General features: G+C 45.5%; 1 protein-coding gene across 5 annotated transcripts in view; it reads left to right on the top strand.

Annotated features, from left to right (window-relative positions):
* The window catches only part of PAQR5 (progestin and adipoQ receptor family member 5), a 115,122-nt gene that overhangs the window by 52,085 nt on the left and 38,559 nt on the right, over positions 1-24,478 (top strand). For 3 of the 5 annotated variants that reach the window (XM_033189580.1, XM_033189582.1, XM_033189583.1), the window contains one exon: positions 8,670-8,835. The exons of 1 other annotated variant lie outside the window; for it this stretch is intronic. In XM_033189580.1, the coding sequence (XP_033045471.1) occupies positions 8,785-8,835 (51 nt within the window). In that variant the 5' untranslated portion in view covers positions 8,670-8,784. Of the gene's footprint in view, positions 1-8,669; positions 8,836-20,541; positions 20,647-24,478 lie in introns of those variants that run through there. One more of the 5 variants, XM_033189586.1, reaches the window with a different exon arrangement.

The following is a 24,478-nucleotide window of genomic DNA, read 5'->3' as shown; positions in this document are numbered from 1 at the left end:
AGACTCACAGTCCCTCAATCAGTTCCCAGACATGAGCCAGTTTATAGACCCAAAAGCCCTTGAATATGGGGGAGGCTGGGTTCCCCTAAGGGAGGGGGACACTACTGAAAATTTATGCTATTATTCTTTCTCCCAGCCTTCGCCAAAGGGACCTGTGGCCCAGGGTAACTGTGCATTAGGAAAAGGAGGCAATCAGAGCTTTCATGGATGGCTATACACCAGCTCTGTGCTGATGTTGAGTCCAGGAGGCCCAAAATGTTACTGTGGCCCTCTAGTCAGAGGCGAGGCTCATAGAGGTGAGGTGATCACCGGAGTTGTAGCTCGGGTCTGACCCCCAGTGGGTCCAAGGGAATAGACATACTTAGAGGCTGGCAAGAATCCCCACATTACTTCCCTAACCTGTGAGGGGAGGGCTATTGTGGTGTAAATGGCCAAACGAAAGCCATTAGAGCTGTCTCTACCTAGAAACATAATAAATCAGAAACAATATCACATCCCTGGAGGGATTGCAGAGATTAGTGCTACTATCAAGGACTTGAAGACACAGGGGTGGAGATTCCCACCACATCCTCGTTCAGTTCACATATTTGGCCTGTGCAAAAGATAGATGGATCCTGAATAATCCAGAAGACAGTGGATTATTGCAAGCTTAACCAAGTGGTGACTCTAATTGCAGCTGCTGTACCAGGTATGGTTTCATTTCTTGAGCAAAATAGCACATCTCCTGGTACCTGGTATGCTGCCATTCATCTGGAAAATGCCTTTTTCTCCAACCCTGTCTCTAAAACCCACCGGAAGCAACTTGGTCTCAGCTGGCAAGGCCAACAACACACCTTCACCGTCCGACCTCAGGGGTATGTAAACTCTCCGGCCCTTTGTCTTGATTTAGTTTGCAGGGCACTTGATCGCCTTATCTTTCCACAAGATATCATGCTGGCCCAGTACATTGATGGTGTTGTGCTGATTGGACCTAGTGAAGTAGCAGCCACTCTGGGCTTATTTGTAAGACATTTGCTTACATAGAGGGTGAGAAATCTGACAAAATTCAGGGAGCTTCTACCTCAGTGTAACTTCTAGGGATCCAGTGGTGTGGGTTGGGTATCTTGAGATATCCCTTCTAAGATGAGGGATAAGTTGTTGCATTTGGCCCCTCCTACAACTAAGAAAGAAGCACGTGAACACCTTGGGCTTGTTTGGATTTTAGGGATGCATATTCCTCATTTGGGTATGTTACTCTAGTCCATCTACCAAGTGACCTGAAAAGCTGCTAGCTGTGAGTGGAGCCCAGAACAGGAGAAGGCTCTGCAACAGGTCCAGGCTGCTATGCAAGCTGCTCTGCCACTTGGGTCATATGGCCCAGCAGATTGATTGGTACTTGATGTGTCAGTGGCAGATAAGGGTGCTCTCTGGAGCCTTTGGCAGGCCCCTGTAGGTGAATTGCAGCAGAGGCCCTTAGAGGGCCTTTTGGAGCAAGGTCTTGCTATCATCCAAGGATAAATACCCTCCTTTTGGGAGGCAGCTCTTGGCCTTAGTAGGACTCGGCCTTAGTAGAAACTGAATGCTTGACCATGGACCACCAATTTACCACATGACCTCAGCTACATATCATGAACTAAGTGTTATCTGACCCACCAAGCCATAAAGTTGGGCATGCACAGCAGCATTCCATCATCAAATGGAAGTGGTTTATACATGACCAGGCGTGAAGAGATCCAGAAGGCACAAGTAAGTTATATGAAGTGACACAAATGCCCATGGTTTCTACTCCTCCTACTCTGCCTTCTTTCTTCCAGCCTGCACCTCATGGGAAGTGCCGTACAATCAGTTGACAGAAGAAGAGAAACAGGGCCTACTGTCCAGATGGATCTACAGGAGATGCAGGCCACCTGAAAATGGACAGCTGCAGCGCTATGGCCCTTCTACGAGGCATCCTTGAAGGACAGTAGTGAAGGGAACTCTTCTCAGTTGGCAGAACTTCAAGCAGGGCACCCGGTCATGCACTTTGCTTGGAAGGAGAAATGGCCGGATGTATACAGTATACTGATTCATGGGTTGTAGCCAGTGGTTTGGCTGGATGGTCAGGAATATGGAAGAAACATGACTGGAAAATTGGTGACAAGGAAATTTGGGGAAGAGGTATGTGGATGGACCTCTCTGATTGGACAAAGGAGGTGAAGATATTTGTGTCTCATGTTAGTAGTTACCAAAGAGTGACCTCGTCAGAGGAGGACTTTAATAATTAAGTGGATAGAATGACCTGTTTTATAGATGCCAGTCAGCCTCTTTCACCACCATCCCTGTCATCATCCCAGAGTCTCATGAATAAAGTGGCCATGGTGGCAGGGATGGAGGTTATGCACTGGCTCAGCAACATTGACTTCCACTCACTGAAGCCAGCCTGGCTACAACCACTGCTGAGTGCCCAATCTGCCAGCAGTAGAGACCACCACTGGGTCCCTGATGTGGCACCATTCCCTGGGGTGATCAGCCAGCTACCTGGTGGCAAGTTGCTTACACTGGACCCCCCTCCATCGTGGAAGAGGCAGTGTTTTTTCCTTACTGGAATACATATTTAATCTGGATATGGATTTGTCTCCCCTGAATGTGATACTTCTGTCGAAACTACCATCCACGGACTCATAGAATGCCTTATCCATTGCCATGGTATTCCACACAATATTGCTTTTGACCAAGAAACTCATTTTACAGCCAAAGAAGTATGACAGTGGGCCCATGCTCATGGAATTCACTGTTTTTACCATGTTCCTGTTATTCTGAAGCAGCTGGCTTGATAGAACAGTAGAATGGCCTTTTGAAGTCATAATTACAGAGCCAGCTAGGTGGCAATACCTTGCAGGGCTGGGGCAAGGTTGTCCAGAAGGCTGTACATGCTCGGAATCAGCGTTCAATATATGGTACTATTTCTCCCACAGCCCGGATTCACAAGTGCAGGAATCAAAGAAATGGAGAGGGTGAGGGGCACCACTCACCATTATCGCTAGTGACTCACAAACAAAACTTTTGCTTCCTGTTTCCAAGAAGATTTGATGCTCTGCCGGTCTAAAGGTCTTAGTTCCAGAGGAAAGAATGCTTCCACCAGGAGACACAACAATGATTCCACTGAGCTAGAAGTTAAGACTGCCACCCAGCCGCTTTGGGCTTCTCATGCCTCTGAATCAACAGGCTAAGAAAAGAGTGATGCTTTGGGCTGGGATGATTGATGTGGATGACCAAGAAGAAACTGCCCTTCTACCCAACAATGGGAGTGAGGAAGAGTATGTCTGCAATATAGGAAAGCTCTTTGGGCCTCTCAGTATTATCCTGCTCTGTGATTAAGGTCAATGGGAAACTATAACAACTCAATCTAGGCAGTACTAACAAATGGCCCAGACCCTTCAGGAATTAAGGTTTAGGCCAACCCATTAGGTAAAGGACCATGACCAACTAAGGTGCTTACTGAAGGCAAAGAGAATGCAGAAGGGGTAGTATAAGATGATAGTTATCAATACCAGCTACAAACATGATCAGTTACAGAACCAAGGACTGTAATTGTCATGAGTAGTTCCTCCCTGTTTTGTTAAGAATATGTTTCCATGTATATGTACATATATTAACAAATATCTTTTTTTTTGTGCTTCTCTTATTTCTTTATCATGTAATATAAGATTCATTGACCTCGTATCAGTAGTTAAGTATTATTAATGTTATATCATAGTATTTAAGTTATGAGATATCAAGAGAAGAGTAAACATCACCCAAGAACTTTACCTCCTCTTCTGTGGAAGGGATTAGTGCGTTTTGGGTTGTATGCAGCATAATTGTATCATGTTATGCAGAACTATTTTCTTGTTATTGTCTTTATTTGGAGATTAAATATGATTTAGGAGATGCAGATGGGTGCCAAGTTGACAGGGGGTAGACTTGTGATGGTTAATTTTAGGTGTCCACTTGACTGGATTAGGGAATACCTAGAGAAATGCTAAGAGTGATTTCTGGGTGTGTCTGTGAGGATGTTTCCAGAGGAGATTGGGTTGTGAGTCCATGGACCAAATGGGGAAGATCCACCCTCGGTGTGGGCAGACACCATCCAATCAACAAGGGCCCGGATAGAACAAAAAGAGGAAATTCAAATTCTCTCTTTCTCCTGGAGCTGGGGCACCCTTCTTCTCCTTCCCTTGGACATCAGAACTCCAGGCTCTCTGGCCCTTGGACTCTAGGACTTGCACCTCCACCCCACAGAGTTCTCAGGGCCTTCTGTCTCAGCCTGAAAGTTAAACCATCAGCTTCCCTCATTCTGAGTCTGTAGGACTTGGACTGAGCCACACTGCTGGCATCCAAGTGTCTCCAGCTTGTTAGACAGCTTGTTGTGGGAATTCTTGGCTGGTATTATCACATGAGCCAATTCCCCTATCACCCATCTCTCTCTCTCTCTCTCTCTCTCTCTCTATCTACCTATCTAGCTATCTACTTGGTTCTGCCTCTCTGGAGAACTCTAATACAGGTGTATATTTGTCTTATTTCTTCTTTCTTTCTCTTTCTCTTTCTTTCCTTTTCTTTTTCTTTTTCTTTTTTTTTTCTTTCCTTCCTTCCTTCCTTCCTTCCTTCTTTTTTCTTTTTCTTTTTTTTTCTTGAGACAAAGTCTCACTCTGTTGCCCAGGCTGGAGTGTAGTGGTGAGATCTCGGCTCACTGCAACCTCTGTCTCCCAGGTTTAAGAGATTCCCCTGCCTCAGCCTCCCAAGTAGCGGGGATTACAGACATTCGCCACCACACCCAGCTAATTTTTGTATTTTTAGCAGAGACAGGGTTTCACCATGTTGGTCAGGCTAGTCTCGAACTCCTGACCTCAGGTGATCCACCTGCCTCAGCCTCCCAAAGTGCTGGGATTACAGGCGTGAGGCACTGTGCCCAGCCTGTCCTATTTCTTTATTTCTTTTTTATATGTTTCTTGGAGACAAGGATAGTCTTATTCATCTTTTTTCCCCTGTGCAATGAAGGAATAGAATGATACAAAGCATGCCTACTTCCCTCTATTCTGCGTATCACAAACTTAAACCATTTTTATATCAGTTAAATTCTCAGCTTTTCCTTAAATCTGCGGCAGCCCACAGATAATAATCAGCTATTCACTTATCCCTTACCCTTTCTTGCCACATGATTACAATGGAGTAAGCAGCGAATGAATGAAGAAATTAATAAATCCTACACTACTTTGTATTTCCCCTTAGTTTTGCATGGCTAATGTGGTCATCCTACCTAGATAGTGTGACAGTGGGGACTGTGTCTTTCTTTTTCTTCCCATGATATTGAGTCAAAGCCAGGGAGAACTAGGGGACCTAGGTAGGCAGGTCTGTGGAGACCCAGCCTTGATTTCTATTGTTGTCTAAGGCTTCTCCGGTGTGTCTGAGTTTCCCTATTACTGGACTTTTGCCTCTTGTCCTGCCATTAGGTGGATTAGTGGTACTTCTGTGAGTGTGCAAGGCTCAGTGATTTAGCCATGAAAAACTAAGTGTACCACGGCTTATTTACATCAGTGTTGTATTTTTTGCAAAGTATTAACTTTTATTTTTTAACCTGGGCAAAATGTAGGTGAGTTTTAATAAGTTATTTTCTTTATTATTCTATAATTTTGAAATTGTATGTCACTATTTTATTGGTATAAAATATACATAACATTTAGCATTTTACCCATTTTGAAGTGTGTAGCTCAGTGGCATTAAGTACATTGGTAGTGTTGTGCAACCATCGCCATCACCCGTCTTCAGAACATTTTTATCATCCCAAACAGAAACTCTGTGTCCTTTAAACACCAACTCCCCGTTCTCTCCCCCCAGCCCATGATAACCACCATCCAGCTTCCTGTTTCTAGGAATTTGACTACTCCGGGTGCCTCGTGGAATTGTACAATATTTGTCCTTTTGTAAGTGGCTCACTTCACTTAGCTTAAGGTCTTCAAAGGTGTGTCCTCGTTGTAGCATGTATCAAAATTTCCTTCCTTTTTAAGGATGAATAATATTCCATTGTATGTATAGTTCACTGATATAGTTTGAATGTTTGTCCCTGCACAAATCTCATGTTGAAATGTAACCCCCAGTGCTGAAGGTGGGGCCTGGAGGGAGGTGTTTGTATCATGGGGGCAGATCCCTCGTGGTTTGGTGCTATCTTTGAGATAGTGACTTCTGTCAAGATCTGGTTGTTTAAAAGTGTGTGGCATCTCCCCACCCACTATCTCTTTCTCTCTTTCTCTCTCACTCCTGCTTTCGCCATATGATTTGCCAGCTACTCCTTCGCCTTCCGCTGTGATTGTAAGCTTCCTGCAGCCTCCCTAGAAGCTGAGCAGATGCCAGCACCATGTTTCCTGTCCAGCCTGCAGAACTGTGAGCCAATCAAACCTCTTTTCTTTATAAATTACCCAGTCTCAGGTTTTGTTTGTTTGTTTTCTTGTTTTTGAGACAGAATCTTACTCTGTCGTCCAGACTAGAGTGCAGTGGTGTGATCTTGGCTCACTGCAACCTCCATCTCCCAGGTTCAAGCAATTCTCCTGACTCAGCCTCCTGAGTAGCTAGAACTACAGGCGTGCACCACCATGCCTGGCTAATTTTTGTATTTTAGTAGAAATGGGGTTTCACCATGTTGCCCAGGTTGGTCTCAAACTCCTGACCTCAGGTGATCCACCCACCTCAGCCTCCCAAAGTGCTGGGATTACAGGCGTGAGCCACCACGCCCAGCCTCAGGTATTTCTTTATAGCAATGCAAAAATGGACTGATACCACCACATTTTATTCATTCATCCTTTAATGGACACTTGGGTTGCTCCCACCCTTTGAGTATTGTGAATAATGCTTCTATTACTGTTTTTAAGAAAGAATCATATTTACAACAGTGAAATAAACAGATTGTATTTTGCTGCATAGTTCCAGAAAACACTTGGAACATAAATATAAGAAGAAGCAAAAGTAAACAAACCACAAAAATCAAAACGACTTCAAGTTCAAACTGTGAGCATCATTACTTCATTAAATAAGCATTTGCTGAGGCCCAGGGTGGGCCAGGCATACACCCCGAGTTTCCAGCCAGCTGTGGGAGGCTTCTTCCTGAGAGGGCAGACAAGGCCTAGAGAGTTAGCTATGTCTATAGGTATGATGTGGTTGGTGCCGCAGGTACATACAAGCAAGGTCTCTGCGTGTTCAGAGGCAGGGAAAGAAGCCCTCTGGTTGATGGGGACTATGAGGAGGGCTCTCAGGAGGTGGTAGACTTTGGCCCAGTGATGATGGGGTAGAGGAGGAAATTTAGTATGGTCAATTTCCAACTCTGCTCTTCTTTGCTAAATCCAAGGTGTATTTTTCTGTTTCTTGGACCTGTTCCAAGCGTTCTGGGTCTCTGTGGTACACACTACTCACAGCTGTTAAGTGGTCTTCATCCTGCATTTAAGCAATCTTGTTACTTACTCTTGAGTTGCTCTGTCTCCAACAAGTGCCTTGGATTTATTTGCTTGGCTTGGTTCTTTCGTGTATCTCAGGGCAACCGAACTCTGGTCAGCTTTCTGGAAGAGTTGAGTTGCTTCTCTTTCTGTGATCTGGGGCAACTCCTGGTCCTCTTCCACCCACTGGCTAGACACAGACTTAAGATCCTACTGTCCATCCAGGCGCAGCCTCTGGTGGAGTGAAGCAGTGAGCAGCCCAGCTCTCCCACTGCGTTGCTGCCTTGGGAAAGTTATTCTACCCCTCCCACCTTCATGTGTAACATGAGAAGACTAGGTGACCTCTAAGACCCTTTTCAGCTCTGTGGCTTTTTTTTTTTTTTTTTTTGGAGACAGAGTCTTGCTGTATTGCTCTGGCTGGAGTGCAGTGGCATGATCATGGCTCACAGCAGCCTGGACCTCCTGGGCTCAAGTGATCCCACTTTAGCCCACCCTTGAATAGCTGGGACTACAACACCCTGCCCAGCTAATTTTAATTTTTTCTTTGTAGAAACAAGGTCTCACTATATCGCCCAGGCTGGTCTTGAACTCTGGGGCTCAACTGATCCTCCCATCTCAGTCTCCCAAATTTCTGGGATTACAGGCATGAGCCACCACATCTGGCCTTAGCTCTGCAATTTTATGATCACTGTCAGTCCATTTGGCATGCTATCACAAAATACCTAAGACTGGGTAATTTATAAACAACAGAAATGTATTGCTAATAGTTCTGGAGGCTGGGAAGTTCAAGGTCACGGTGCCAGCAGATTCTGCGTCTGGTGAGGGCCCATTCCTCATAGATGTCTCCTTCTATGTGTCCTCACATGGTGGAAGGGGTGAACAAGCTCCCTCAGACCTCTTTTCTATGAGCACTAATCCCACTCATAAAGGCAGAGCCTTCATGACCTAGTCACTTCGCAAAAGCCCTGCTCCTTGTTACCACAATGGAGATTAGGTTTTGACACATGAATTTTGGTGAGACACAAACATTCAGACCATAGTAATTGCCCATATTATTATTTAATTACTTCCCTCCAGCACTCTTGGAGTGGATGACTCAGCCGTCTGATCGTTTTGCTGTTTTTAAGGAAGGTTGATCTTGTGCCATCATGTGTAGCAAGTATATGTTCAATAGTTGAACAAGCGGACTGTCCTGACCCAGCTGGCATTAGGCTGAAACTGACTGGATTTCTTCATGCTGTCCTCTTTCAGGGAAGCAGCACAGCACCAGCTAGGCAGAGACGCCCCAGGCCATGTCAGAGCTTTGATTGAGGCCTGGTAACAGGGAGGCGCTGTCACCCACTGGCCTTGCCAACCCAGCTCCAAGATGCTGAGCCTGAAGCTCCCCAGGCTGTTTAGCATAGACCAGATACCGCAGGTATGTGCTCTATTTGTTATGATGGTTCATTTCCAGGGTGTGACCAGGGCTTGGCCTCTGCAATGGGGGACTGTTGTCTTCACCTAGTCTGTTCTGTACAGGCCCATTCTCTTCAAGGATCCCCTTCCACACTTCTTGGGCGATATTACAGCCTCCTACTTCCCCCACCTACCTTGAAATGGAAGTATTCCCAAAGTCGTTTAAGTTGTAACCCTTTCTTATAACATCTGTGTTTTATCCAGAAACAAAGTCATTACTGAGATTCAACCTGAAGAGATAAAGCCAGCAGCAGCTGGCTGGATAGGAGGTTTATTTTTTTAGGACCCTCCTATGGGTGCTTGAAAGCAGACTATGGGCAAAGGCACACCAGGGCATGGCTTTGCTCATCCCCGTCACTTGCAGGATGCCCAGACCAGGCCTTCACTGGGGTGATGGGGAGGGTTGTTGAATGGGCCTTAGCACTTGTCTTGTAGTGGACTCATGGGCCTGGGAGCTCACAGGCAGGTATCCTGAAGTATGTGAGACTCACTGATGATCTGCTTTAATAAGCCATAGGTGAGCCTGGTTGTGTGCTACAGAGAACTGGTGCACTTCCTCCTTCCCTTGCAAAGGACACATCATTGTGTTGCACCTCTTTGTTGATGTCAAATTTCCTTCCTTTTTGACTAAGAAGAGTGGGTGTCATTTCATGGTGGGAAGTTTCATTGGGAAGATGTGACAGAGTGGAGGAGAGTTCTACTTGGCTGATTGCCAGGCACTTATGACTTGCCCTAGAAAAATAGTTTCAAAATAAACTCAACATCACCAATGGAAGGTTTAGGGGGAAACTGCCAAACCCTAACCCTAAAAGCCTGTGAAGCCAGGTGGTTCCAGGAAGATGGCATGGGGGAAAACCATAAGGGATTCAGAGTTGTTTGGTGGGGTAAGCTGAGGAATGTGGCAAGTAATAGGCAAGCTACATGTGTGGCTGGCTCCCATGATACTGGGCAGAGCGCCTGCCTCTGTTCTCACAGGGCCATCACCTTCTCTTCTTGGTGCACTTCACTGGTTGGTTCTACCCACAGAGCATTAGCAGCTGTGATTAGTGGGAACACGGTGTGATTCTTGAATGTATTTACTCATGAAATTTCTATTGACTGCCTATTATGTGCAAGGGATTCAGCGAATAACTACATACAAATCCTGTCCTTGCATGGCTCACATGCTGGTCAGGAAGATTTTTAAATGTGCATGAGAAATTCTTTCCTAAAGTGGGTTAGGGTCTCTCTTAAGACAGGGTGATTGTTTCAGAGAAGGGATTGGTCACTTCCATCACGGAGGAGTGTATTAGTTCATTCTCACATTGCTGTAAAGAACTGCCTGAGACTGGGTAATTTATAAAGAAAAGAGGTCTAATTGACTCACAGTTCCTCATGGCTGCGGAGGCCTCAGGTAACTTACAATCATGGGGGAAGAGGCACGTCTTACATGGCAGCAGGTGAGAGAGAGCACGATGTGAAGGAGGAACTGTCAGACACTTATAAAACCATCAGATCTCGAGAGAGCTCACTCACAGTTTGGGGGACAACACCCCCATGATCCAGTCATCTCCCACCAGGTTCCTCCCTCGACACGTGGGGATTATAGGGATTACAATTTGAGATGAGATTTGAATGGGGACACAGAGCCAAATTATATCAAGCAGGAAGGGATCAGGGAAGTCTTCATGAAGGGGGTGGTCTGTAAGACAGATTTTGAGGGGTGGACAGGATTGTGGAGCTGGGGAGAGCATTCCAGGTGGAAGGAGCAGTGTGAGCAAAGGCCTGGAGATGGGAGATCATGGGACAGGTGGTGATGACGGGAGGACTGAGGAGCCTCTTTCGGGTAGAGGTTATGGCAGTCTGCTTATATATCTTTCTGGACATTTTAGTCAGGGTTGGGTTCAGAGTATGTCCACAGGAAAGAAGTGAAGGGGGCAGAGTGGAATCAATAGGTCCTTTGGGTAACCTGCTGGGAATCTGAATGTATGGAGATTCTGAATGTCAGGACTGGACAACCAAGGCAGAGGCTAAGGGAGAAAGATGAATATGTCCTCTCTGTCCAGTTTTTCATAAGTTAGAGGATGATAATATCTTTTAGTGAAATGGCAGTAGCTAGAGGCAGAAAACCAGCATCACACCTTGCATCCACCATTTGCTTCAAAATCTTCCTTGGGCTCCAGCATCCACTATTGGGTTTTTGGGCATCACACCCAGGGTTCATGAAGCCATAGAGAAAATATAGTGGCTCTGCCTGCCTGGAGGGTAGTTTTGCCTGAGGATTTGGGGCAAAGACATTTATTAGTATTAAAACAGATGCATGCATATTAAAAATGGAATGCACAATTTACATGAATATTTAAAATAGGATACTTCATACAATTGTTAAAGCTTACCTTTGGTGGGCTCTGTGGGTTCCAATACTTGGTTTTTAGAGTGGCCTCAAGCAAGATAATCTCTCTACCTCAGCTTTTGCTTCTGTAAAATGGGAATGAAAATAGTATCTGCCTCCTGGGGTTTTGAGAATTAAATGAGATAACCCAAGTGAAATGCCTGGCACGTGGTGAACAATTAATAATGTTGGTTGTCGTTATTATCATTCTCTCCTAGGCTCTCTAGGGCGCTTTGCAGGGTAGAGCATGCTGGCAGGAGACTTCAGAGGCCCTGTCCATAGACTAGAACCCCAGCTCCCCAGCCTGCTGTTCACCATCTTCACCAGCTTGATCCCTCCCCACCTCTTCCACCACGTCCCATCCACAGACCCTCTTCTTTTTATTCTCCCCAGCAGATGCAACCTTCACTTGTCTTGATTTCTGTTTGAAGAAGGCTTTCCTCTCCCCAACCTTTGCTCCCCCTTTCTGGCTTCCTTCTTTGTGGAGTGGCATGTGCTCACTCCCTTCCCTGAGCTCTTTCAGTTGTTGGTTGTACTTCTGCAAGCTGCCCTGTACACCTGCCTCTCCTTTTGTATATCAGCCAGCTATGTGACCTGGGCCACTTCACTACCCTGTCTGGGCCTCAGCCATCTGTAGGGAATGGTGTGCCCACCTCTCTGCATCATCAGAGTTGTAATCTTGGCCCATTCTTGGTGCATTCCTGGCTGATAGATTGTTCATGGAAAAGGGCAGTTTCTCTCTTCCCTCAGAAGGCAGAACTTGTGTGTATGCTTAAATAAATAATATTTAGTCTTCCTTGTGTCCAAAACTAAGCCTGGGTACATTAGAGGGTTATTAAAGAAAAAAGTCAAGTTCATATGCAACATGGCATGACACTTTGCCAGGAAATAAGAACATCGAGTGTCAAATTGCTAATCTGTTTTTTTTGTTTGTTTGTTTGTTTTTGAGACAGAGTCTCGCTCTGTCACCCAGGCTGGAGTGCAGTAGCACAACCGTGACTCACTGCAACCTCTGCCTCCCAGGTTCAAGCAATTCTCCTGCCTCAACCTCCCAAGTAGCTGGGACTACAGGTGCACACCACCACGCCCGGCTAATTTTTGTATTTTCAGTAACAACAGGGTTTCACCGTGTTGACCAGGCTGGGTCTCAAACTCCTGACCTCAAGTGATCCGCCTGCCTCGGCTTCCCAAAGTTCTGGGATTACAAGCTTGAGCCACTGCGCCCAACCAAACTGCTAAGCTTTAATTAACTACAGCCTTGACTTACAGGCTACCGGTAAACACATCCCATAGTCCCAGATGCCTTAGTTTAGAGGCACGGACAGGAGGATTCCCTGAGGCACTGGTCTACACAGAGAGGAAAAGCAACGCTGTTTCCAGACTTGCACTGCAGCTCTACCACACAGTCATAATCTCAGTCTCAGTGTTCTTATCTGTAAAATGGAGGTGACTCCTGTTAAGTCAGTCTCACAGGGCAACTGTGAAGATCCAAGAAAAATGAAATAGAACAGTGGGATTATTACGAACGAAGGAAGCATAGCCAGATCAGTGGCTGGCATTAGTGTTTGGTAGGTGGGCTCAGGCACTGGGAACAAGGAGCCATCTCAATGGGCAAATGGTTTCTCCAGCCCAGGGCTGTTCAGAGAGGGTGCTTAGATCACCAATATCAGAATCACCTGGTAGCTTATTAAAATATGATAGGAGCCGGGCTTGGTGGGTCACACCTGTAATCCTAGCACTTTGGGATGCCGAGGTAAGTGATTTTAAGGCAATCACCATTCTGTCTCAAAAAAAGAAAAAAAAAAAAAATATATATATATATATAAAATAGGAGTTGTGATAGCAGGCATCTTTGTATTGTTCTTGGTTTTAATGAAAAGAAATGCTTTTAACATTTCACCACTTAGTATGTTTGCTGTGTGTGTATGTGTGTATATATAATAAGTAATCTTTTCATCTTTATCAGATTAAGGGTATTATTTTTGGAGATGGAGTCTCACTCTGTCACCCAGGCTGGAGTGCAGTAGTGAGATCTCAGCTCACTGCAACCTCTGCCTCCCAGGTTCAAGCAATTCTCTACCTCAGTCTCCCAAGTAGCTGGGATCAAAGGTGCCTGCTACCACACCAAGCTAGTTTTTGTATTTTTAGTAGAGACAGGGTTTCACCATCTTGGCCAGGCTGGTCTTGAGCCCCTGACCTCATGATCCACCTGCCTCGGCCTCCCAAAGTGCTGGGATTACAGGTGTGAGCCACCGTGTCCGGCCTTCCCTTATGAATTTTATTTTATTATATTTTATTTTATTTATTTTGTGACAGAGTCTCACTCTGTCACCCAGGCTGGAGTGCAGTGGCGCAGTCTTGGCTCACTGCAACCTCTGCCTCCCAGGTTAAAGTGATTCTCATGCCTCAGCCTCCCAAGTAGCTGGGACTACAGGCAAGTGCCACCACGCCCAACTAATTTTTGTATTTTTTAGTAGAGATGGGGTTTCATCATGTTGGCCAGGCTGGTCTCAAACTCCTGACCTCAGGTGATCTACCCACCTCAGCCTCCCACAGTGCTGGGATTACAGGCATGAGCCACCGCACCTGGCCTCCTTTATGAATTTTACAGAACTCTTTTTTCCAATCAGTATCTTTTGAGATGATCATATATGATTTATTTAAGTTGTTAATGTGGTGATTACATTGATTGATTTACTAACGTTAAACCAATTTTTTGTTCTTGTTTTGAATACAGTTTGATTATGATACAATATCTCTTTAATCTATTGCTAGAGTCAGTTAGCTAATATTTTGTTCAGGATCTTTAAGTCAATTTAATGAGTTGGCCTATAATGTTTTCTTCTTATGCTGTCCTTGCCTGGACTTGGGATTCAGATTATGCCAACCACAAGTGAGTTGGAGATTGCTGCCTATTTATTCTATGGGGAAAAATATCTAATATTAGAATTATACATTCCTGAGTGGTTGGTAGAATTTATCTGGGAAATTACCTGGGCGGAGCCACCATATTGCCCAACTCTAAGGTGGCACCATTTCCCTTTTAGTCTATGCGAATGGCAACCTGTGGAGTTGTGCAGGGAACAGCTTGGCCCTATAGCTGAATTTTCTTGATGGAAAGATTTTTTTTATAACAGCCTTGTTGAGATACAATTCACATATTGTAAAATCCACCCTGTAAAAGCGTACAATTCAGTGGGTTTTTGTATGTTGAACACAGATTATGTTGCACAAAACCATCACCATGATCACCAGTTTTTAGAACATTTTCGTCACCCCAGAAAGAACTGCACTCGTTAGCAGCTGTTTTATATCCCCTCAGTTCCTGGCAACCACCTAACCTACTTTCTGTCTGTTTGGATTCACCTGTTGTGGATATCTCACACAAACAGAATGGTGCAATATGTGGCCTTTTCTGACTGGCTTCTTTCACTTAGCAGGATGTTTGCAGGGTTCATCTACGCTGTAGCATCTATCAGTACTTTGTTTTAATAGCCAAATCATAGTCTATTGAATGGATATACCACAGTTTGTTTATCCATTCATTAGTTGATGAACAGGTGAGTTGTTTCTATTTTTTGGCTATTATAAATAAATATGCCACTGTGAACATTTGCGTACAAGTCATTTAGGTGGACAAGTTGTCAGTCTCTTTGGTGAACAACCCAGCAGTGGAGTTGCTGGATCATATGGTAACTCTATGCTTCCAAGTATATGGAGTTTTTATACTATTGATTTAACTTAATTGATCTTGGTCTGAGAATGCCCCCTGTGTTATTCCAATCCTTGACGTTTGTTCAGACTAGCTTGATGGCCTAGCATATGAATAATTTTCATAAATCTTCTAAGTGTGCCTATAAATAATGTATAGTCTCCAGTTGTTGCTCTGTCGCCTCAGCTGGAGTGCAGTTGCCGGATCTCAGCTTACTGCAAGCTCCGCCTCCCGGGTTTACGCAGTTCTCCTGCCTCAGCCTCCGGAGTAGCTGGGACTACAGGCGCCCGCCACCTCGCCTGGCTAGTTTTTTTGTATTTTTAGTAGAGACGGGCTTTCACCGTGTTAGCCAGGATGGTCTCAATCTCCTCACCTCGTGATCCACCTGTCTCGGCCTCCCAAAGTGCTGGGATTACAGGCTTGAGCCACTGCGCCTGGCCTAGTCTACTTATATTTATAATGATTACTGATACCCACATTTATTTTCATTGTCTTAAATGCTTTTGTCTTGTTTTCTCTATTTTTTCCTTGTTTCCCTTACTTTCTTGGATTGAGTTCTACATTCATCTTTTTTTTCTTTTCATATGCTATTTTTCCCTTCCACCTGTTTTATAATTAATGTGTTAGAAATATGGTGTATGTGGATTAGTTTAGTGGTCACTTCAGCTATTTTAACATGAATAGCTGTACTAGATAGGGTCAGGCTATGCTGAGTTAAAAATTACCCCATATAGCTCAGTGACTTAACATAGCAAAGATTATTTCACATCACTCTACGTAGCTAAGTGGTCAGTGAAGGACTGAGACACCCAGGCAGATGGAAGATCCACCATCTCCCAGCTACAGCCTCCAAGGTCATCACAGAAGGGGAAGCGAGGGTCTACAGCCATACCACCCTGAACACGCCTATCTCGCCTGATCTCAGAAACTAGGCAGGGCTGGGCCAGATTCGAGCTTGGATGGGAGGAGAAGAGAAAGTTAGTTTCCCTAGAAACAGACTTTGAGAAAAAGATTCGGGCACAGGAAGTTTATGGGGGAGTATTCTCAAGAACACCTGCAAGGATGTGAAGGAGGCAGGATGTACAGAAAGAGAAGCTGTGTTAGAAGCCTCCACCAGTCACTCAGGAGCTCTGGAGGTTAGTTGGCCTTTCAGAGTTGTCCCAAATGGGAATAGGAGGCCAGGACCTTGATCCCTCATCAGTGGATGTACATGACCTCCAGGGAGGAGTGTAACTAGTGCCCGTTGGCCAAAAGCAATTCCCGTGGCATGATGAGTGGCTCAGTACTGAAGAGTCCCTCCGAAAGGTCCTTTAGAAGTGTGTAGTGATATCTGCAAGAAGGCTTTCTGCTTTTTGTTTTTGTTTTTTTTTAGATCAAGTCTTGCTTCTGTAGCCAAGGCTGCAGTGCAGTGGCACTCTCTTGGCTCACTGCAACCTCCGCCTCCAAGGTTCAAGCAATTCTCCTGCCTCAGCCTCCCATATGGCTGGAATTACAGGTGGCACCACCACACCTGGCTAATTTTTGTATTTTTAGCAGAGATGGGGTTTCACCATGTTGGCCAGGCTGGTCTCGAACTCCTGACTACAGGTGATCTGCCCACCTCGGCCTCCCAAAGTGATGGGATTGCAGGCATGAGCTACTGCGCCTCTGCTTTTAACTCTTCTGGCCTAGAAGTAACATTAACCAGAAATAATCACATGGCCCCAACCTAACGTTGAGAAAGTCTGAGGAATATGGGAAAGCACGTGTAATATTTGGTGAACACCAACTGTCTACTTAACGTCTTGGATATGAAGACTGATGACTCAATAATTCCAGAAATGTATAAGTTATTTCTTCAAATAGCACATCAAAACCATTTATATTTTCTCCTTCTGGAGAAATGTTCTCTGTGTCTCTTACTAGATTTTTCATATTTTCTATTACTCTCTCTGGACTGCATTCTGGGTACTTTCTTTGGATCTTTCAGTTGACTAATTTTCTCTTCAGACAGATTTAGTGTATTGTTTATTCCTTTGATGTATTTTAAATTTCAATTATTATTTTTTAATTTCTAAAAGTTATATTAGGCTCCTTTTTTTTTGAGACAGGGTCTTGCTCTGTCACCCAGGCTGGAGTGTTGTGGTGCAATCATGGCTCACTATAGCCTTAAACTCTTGGGCTTAAGTGATGCTCCTGCCTCAGCCTCCCCAGTAGCTGGGACTACAGCTCTGCTCCACCATACCCAGCTAATTTTTTTTTTTTTTAAATTTTGTAGAGATGAGAGTGTCTCACTGTGTGGCCTAGGTTGGTCTCAAACTCCTGGGCTCAAGCAATCCACCCACCACAGTCCCCCAAGTGTTGGCATTACAGGGTTGAGCCACTAAGCCCAGCCTGTTTTTTCAAATTGGCTTGTTTCCTGTTTATTTATTTAAATATATTAAACACAGTTATTTTATGTTTTAATATTTGTGCTTTGATCTCTGTCTCTGCCATCTACTGTTTCTGCTGTTTCTCACTCATGGTGTTTTATTTCCCTATGTGTGCATGCCTGTGTTAAAGTAGAAATCTGGCTGGATGCAGTGACTCACGCCTGTAATCCCAGCACTTTAGGAGGCAAGGCAGGTGGATCACCTGAGGTCAGGAGTTCAAAACCAGCCTGACCAACATGGCAAAACCCTGTATCTACTGAAAGTACAAGAATTAGCAGGGTGTGGTGGCATGTGCCTGTAATCCCAGCTACTCGAGAGACTGAGGCAGGAGAATAGCTTGAACTCAGGAGGTGGAGGTTGCAGTAAGCCAAGATCACGCCATTGCACTCCAGCCTGGGTGACAGAGCAAGACTCTGTCTCAAGAAAAAAAAAAAAAAGTAGAAATCCTTCAGAGAGGATTTGTGTTTGTTTTTGTAACTTACCTGAGGGAACTACAAAATGTTAACCTCTTTCTATTTGTAATCACTTTAATTTTTTCACTTGAGATTTCCTGGACCACAAAAGTAGTAGGGGCTTGGACCACAAACCTATATGAAGACTATTTGATGGTTATGAATTTTGGGAGAGATTTTTTTTTCAGAGAAACAATTTTCCTTATTGTCCTCCTCTGCCTGGTTGAATTTAGTTCACACTCACTTATCTTTAGACTCCCAGCTTTATTGGCAAAGTCTCCTATTAGATTCCCTGCATTTGATGGGCCTTGGGTTTCATCCCTTGTTTACAAAATCTGGCAGCAAAGACTCTGATGGTGAATGCAGCTTACCTCACAGGGTTCCTGGTTTCCCTCTGTTTTGGGGCTTTGTGACTTCTTTACTTTTGTGTCATTTTGCTGATATACTGGCTTATGATGCATACTCCAGACAGCATATTAATTGCATTAATCAGAAGGATCCTTCATAACATCTAATCGACCATCCTTTGGCCAGAACCGGAGTCCCCCAGTCATTCTTCCAGGTCCTTCCTTCATCCCCAGTGATTACTTCCTTCTGAAAACTTTCATGACCCTTAGCATTTCTATAAAACATGTCTGTAGCAATCCTTAGTTCCACTAGCTGGGTGCTGTGAAGCACACAGGGGTTTTGCAATTTAAGACTAGGGTTTGCATCTTGGTTCTGGTATTTATTATGACCTTGGAAACTTCGTCTCACTGAGCTTCTGTTTTCTTATTTGTAAAATGGGTCGACAGTCCCTACCTTGCCATGCTCTCATGATGATCAAATGAAACCAGACCTGCCCTTAATATATGCTTGAAGGGGTGGCCTGCCCCTCCACACCAGTGGGTGTTTCTCGTTAGGTGGAACGAGAGACTTTAGAAAAGAAATAAGACACAGAGACAAAGTATAGAGAAAGAAAAGCGGGGCCCAGGGGACGGGCGCTCAGCTTACAGAGGACCCACACCGCCCCGGTCTCTGAGTTCCCTTAGTATTTATTGATAATTATCTTTACCATTTCAAAGAAAAGGAAGTGGCAGGATAATAGGATCATTGTAGGTATAAAATTAGCAGTAAGACATAAGGATAAAGATCTCTGTGACATGAATAAGTTCAAAGGAAAATGCTGTGCCTTGATATGCATATGCAAACATTTCCATAAACCTTTTAGCAGCATTGCTCCAGCAAGTCCCACCTTATTCCTAAAGGCAGTTTTCTCCTTGCTCAGTAAACAAAGCACACAATGGGTTTTACACTGAGATGTTCCATTGCCCAGGGACGGGCAGGATTTTTAACCAGCAAGCTGCCTTCAGGTACTTGTTTAACAAAGACACATCCTTCACAGCCCAATATCCATTAAGCCTTGAGTCACCACAGCGCATGTCTCTTGCAAGGACAAGGTTGGGGGTAGGGTCACAGATTAACAGCATCTTAAATACAGAACCAAATGGAGTATCTTAAATCTACACAGTAACAGGCTGACCTCTCTTTCTTTTCCCCACATATGCTAAGTCTGAATAAGGAGGACAAATGCAGGCCATAGGCTATATGTCTAAATACTTAAAAGTTATAAATGAAGCCAACAGTTATATAAAGTGGTTCTATTCTACCTTAACAAATGCCCCTTTATTTTATTATTTATTTATTTATTTTGAGACAGAGTTTCACTCTTGTTGCCCAGGCTGGAGTGGAATGGCATGATCTTGGCTCACTGCAACCTCTGCCTTCTGGGATCAAGCAATTCTCCTGCCTCAGCGTCCTGAGTAGCTGGGATTACAGGCACCCACCACCATGCCCAGCTAATTTTTCGTGTTTTTAGTGCAGACAGAGTTTCATCAAGTTAGACATGATGGTCTGAATCTCCTGACCTCAGGTGATCCACCCACCTCGGCCTCCCAAAGTCCTGGGATTACAGGTGTGAACCACTGTGCCTGGGCTGACAAATGCCCCTTTATAAGGACAGAAAAAGGGAAACTTTGATTTTTATATAGCTAAAGTCAGCAAAATATGAAAAACAACTGAGTTTAATTATTATTGCACATGTCTAAATGTTACATTGATGAATTACTTATGTTTGAAAGAGTAATAAAACAAAAACATGCATAATTTATAAATTATTACGTGTGTTTATTCCATATAATTCATTTTACTTCTTCATTTCAGTAAAATTGAGTTATAGTATTGTAACCAACATTATCATATAATTTGTGTTCTATTGACAATGATGTTAAATTAAACCACTATTCCTGAGTCATTGTAGTTCTTAGTTTTGTTTCTTAAATTAATTTCATTTGGGAGAATCTTCTGCTGAGATTCTGAGGAGTGGAAAAATACTGAATATCAGAGGTCAGAAAAGTCAGGAAACTCCCCTTAATGCTAAAACAACAAGGTTATCTGGAAAGTCCCTAGCAGGGCAAGCAGCCGTTTGTGGTTTGGTCAAAGGGCAGGAACCAATGAACAACTGACTAATGTTTAACTTTAAATGTCAGCCAACTGTAAACCTACAACTGTAAAAATCCCCAGTGACTTTGTAACTTGCTGTAACTTGTTTGTGTCTGACTATAAAAGATGGCTGAACACCGAGCTCGGGGTCTCTCCCTAGGATCGGATACCTAGCTGGAGGGAACCGAGTTCAAACTCGAAATAAAGCGATCCCTGCCGCTTGGCTTTGTCTCTGGACTCTGGTGGTTGCTTTCGGGTCATCGCGGGTCTGGGCATTACATCTTGGGGGCTCGTCCGGGATTGCCCCTAAGCCCACCAGACCCCAGGCCAACGGGTCATCGCAAAAGTGAGTAAGCCGGCTCTGTTTATATGTTGTCTGTCTGCCTCTGAATAATCCCGCGGGGTCTGTATATGAGACTGATCTAGTCCTGGCGGACGCGCTATAGGACAGTCAGTGGAGGCCAGTGGGAGACGTCCTCCGGTACTCATCTGGGGCTCTGTATTCTGTGGCCCATCTGCTTCTGGTCGGGTCCTAGGCCCGAGACGCGCTAGCGATCAATATATCTTGGTTGTTGGAAGTTATCTGTTGCTCGCCCCTTACTAATTTACCTTGATTTACAGGAGCTTCAGAGCCAGTCCTGTACCAGGCACTAATATCCCTTACCACCCATATTCTATCAACAGGACTTCCTCGGAATGGGCAACTCCCAGACCACACCACTTTCTCTCCTTGTCAATAATTTTAAAGGTGTGAGAGCAAGGGGACATGATCTCAGTATAGAACTTAAAAAGGGAAAATTAATAACCCTCTGCCACTCTGAGTGGCCCACCTTCGGCGTAGGCTGGCCAGCCGAGGGAACTTTTTGCCTCCCCATTATCCTCCAGGTAAAATTAAGGGTTTTCCTGCCAGGTCGTTCGGGACACCCAGATCAGATCCCCTACATTTTAGTCTGGCAAGATCTGGTGGAAAATCCGCCCCCGTGGCTAGCTCCCTTTCTGCTGACCTCTGAACCCTGTAAAACCCTAGTCGCGCAACCAACTGGGACCACCAAAAGACCAAAAACTCCAACTGCCCACTTGCCCCCTGTGTTGCCTGACAGCCAGGACCTCGCATCCTTGGAACCCCCACCTTATCCTCCCCCTCCCAGACCCCATGCCCAAGCCCAACTGGCCGCACTCCCAGGAAGCCATGAGGGCCGAGAAGTGGCCGCGGCGCCAGGAGAAACTGAAAGTGAACATGGCTCGGGAGGGCCGACAGGGCGAACGCGCGGGCGTGTCCAGCATGAGGCAGCTCTGCAAGTTCCCAATTCCACTGTAGCACTCCCCTTAAGGGAAATAGGACCCCCCGATGACACAGGTAACCCTAGACTCCAGTATTGGCCATTCTCTACCAGTGACCTGTACAACTGGAAGACTCAGAATGCCCGGTTCTCTGATAACCCCAAGGACCTAACAGCCCTTCTAGATAGTGTCATGTTCACTCATCAGCCCACCTGGGATGACTGCCAACAGCTCCTCCGCATTCTGTTCACAACGGAGGAACGGGAGAGAATCCAGGTAGAGGCTAGAAAGTTGGTTCCTGGAGATGACGGTCAACCGACTGCAAACCCCGACCTCATTAATGCAGCATTTCCCTTGACCAGGCCAACGTGGGACTACAATACAGCAGAAGGTAGGGGAAAGCTCCTTGTTTATTGCCAGACTCTAATGGCGGGTCTCCGGGCTGCAGCTCGCAAGCCCACTAATTTGGCTAAGGTATATTCTGTTTTACAGGGAAAAACAGAAAGCCCCGCTGTTTATCTAGAAAGACTAATGGAAGCCTTTAGACAGTATACACCTATAGATCCAGAGGCACCTGAAAATCAGGCAGCAGTCGTTATGTCCTTTGTCAAGCAGATATTTAAAAAAAGCTACAAGAATTAGAAGATTTGGAGGGAAAACAGGTCCAGGACCTCCTTCGCATAGCACAGAGAGTTTACAACAACAGAGATGCTCCAGAGGAAAGATAAATTAGGGCCACTGAGAAAATGACCAAAGTCCTGGCGGTGGTCGTCCAAAAAGAACAACCACCGCCAGGAAGCACCCAATCCACGCGTGCCCCTAGGCGCAATCTGAGTAAAGACCAATGTGCATACTGTAAAGAAATTGGTCACTGGATAAAAGACTGCCCCAAAAAGAAACAGCGCCAGCCAGGCCAAGGACAATGGCAGCCCAAATCTATGCCGATACTAGTTACCCAAGATACAGACTAGGGGAGACGGGGTTCGGATCCCCTCCCTGAACCTAGGGTAACTTTACAAGTGGAGGGGTCCCCGGTCCAGTTCCTGGTCGATACCAGGGCACAGCATTCGGTCTTAGTCAAGCCCTATGGAAAGTTATCTTCCAACTCCTCCTGGTTCAAGGGGCCACAGGAACCAAGAAATATCCATGGACAACCCAGAGAGCAGTAAACTGGGAACCAGAAAGTGTCCCATAGCTTCCTGGTCATCCCTGACAGCCCTTGTCCCCTGTTGGGAGAGATCTGTTGACAAAAATGGGGGCACAAATCCATTTTCAACCAGAAGGGCCCAAAGTGACTGACTCCCAAAACAGGCCACTATCTGTTCTTACTGTAACTCTAGAGGATGAGTACCGGCTTCACCAGGAGTTAACGCCTCCTAACCAAAATATAGACTCCTGGCTCCAGAACTTCCCGGAGGCTTGGGCAGAAACAGGAGGACTAGGGCTAGCAAAGCACCATCCCGCCATTTTTGTTGGGCTTAAGCCCGGGATGGACCCTATTCGCGTGCGCCAATACCCAATGGCCCCGGAAGCCAAAGAGGGAATTATACCACACATCTGCCGACTCCTAGATCATGGAGTCCTACGCCCCTGCCACTCACCATGGAACACTCCGCTGCTACCAATACAAAAACCCAACAGTAAAGAATATAGGCCGGTACAAGACTTAAGAGAAGTCAATAAAAGGGTAATGGACATACACCCGACGGTGCCAAATCCATACACCCTCCTGAGTACCTTGAGTCCTGAAAATCAATGGTATACTGTTCTAGACCTAAAAGATGCTTTTTTTAGCCTGCCTTTAGCCCCTAAAAGCCAGGAAATTTTTGCCTTTGAGTGGACAGACTCTGAGAGAGGCATAAGTGGCCAACTGACGTGGACCAGACTGCCACAAGGATTCAAAAACTCCCCAACTCTGTTTGATGAAGCCCTCCACGAAGACTTGGGTGAGTACCGACGCCAACACCCCAGTATAACTCTCTTGCAGTATGTTGATGATCTCTTAATAGCGGCAACGTCCCCAGAGGCCTGCATCCAAGGAACCAAAGACCTCCTGAAAACATTGGGAAACCTGGGTTATCGAGCCTCAGCTAAAAAGGCCCAGATCTGCAGGCCAGAGGTAACCTACTTGGGGTATCTACTTAGAGGGGGACAGCGCTGGCTAACAAATGCTCGAAAAGAAACTGTCCTACAGATCCCCAGACCGCAGTCAACACGACAGGTAAGAGAGTTCCTGGGATCTGCAGGGTTCTGCAGACTCTGGATACCTGGCTTCGCTGAACTGGCAAAACCCCTCTATCAGGCTACCAAAGAGCAGCAGCCCTTCAATTGGACTGAAGAGGCTGAGCAAGCTTTCCAGCAAATCAAAACTGCTCTGCTCTCGGCCCCCACGCTGGGTCTTCTGGATGTCTCTAAGCCTTTCCACTTATACGTGGACGAAAGCTGGGGCATAGCGAAAGCAGTATTAACTCAAAATTTAGGTCCCTGGCGCAGACCAGTTGCATACCTCTCAAAGAGACTGGACCCGGTAGCTACAGGATGGCCTCCTTGCCTCCGGATGATTGCTGCAACAGCCCTGATGGTCAAAGACGCTAACAAACTGGCCATGGGCCAAGAATTACAAGTCACCACCCCTCATGCTGTCGAAGGCATCCTCCGACAACCCCCTGACCGATGGCTCAGCAATGCTCGGCTTACCCATTATCAAGGGCTGTTACTAAACCCCCTCAGAATAACATTTAAGCCCCCGACAACCCTAAACCCAGCATCATTGCTGCCAGACCCAGACTTAAGTAAGCCGCTCCACAACTGTGCTGAAATACTAGCCCAGGTACATGGAGTCAGAGAAGACCTCCAGGACCGACCGCCACCAGACCTCACCTGGTTCACTGACGGAA

This window comes from Trachypithecus francoisi, unplaced genomic scaffold, assembly GCF_009764315.1.
Source record: "Trachypithecus francoisi isolate TF-2019V2 unplaced genomic scaffold, Tfra_2.0 Lachesis_group3, whole genome shotgun sequence".
In the NCBI taxonomy this organism is placed as follows: domain Eukaryota; kingdom Metazoa; phylum Chordata; class Mammalia; order Primates; family Cercopithecidae; genus Trachypithecus; species Trachypithecus francoisi.
This window is presented reverse-complemented; position numbering and strand designations above follow the sequence as displayed.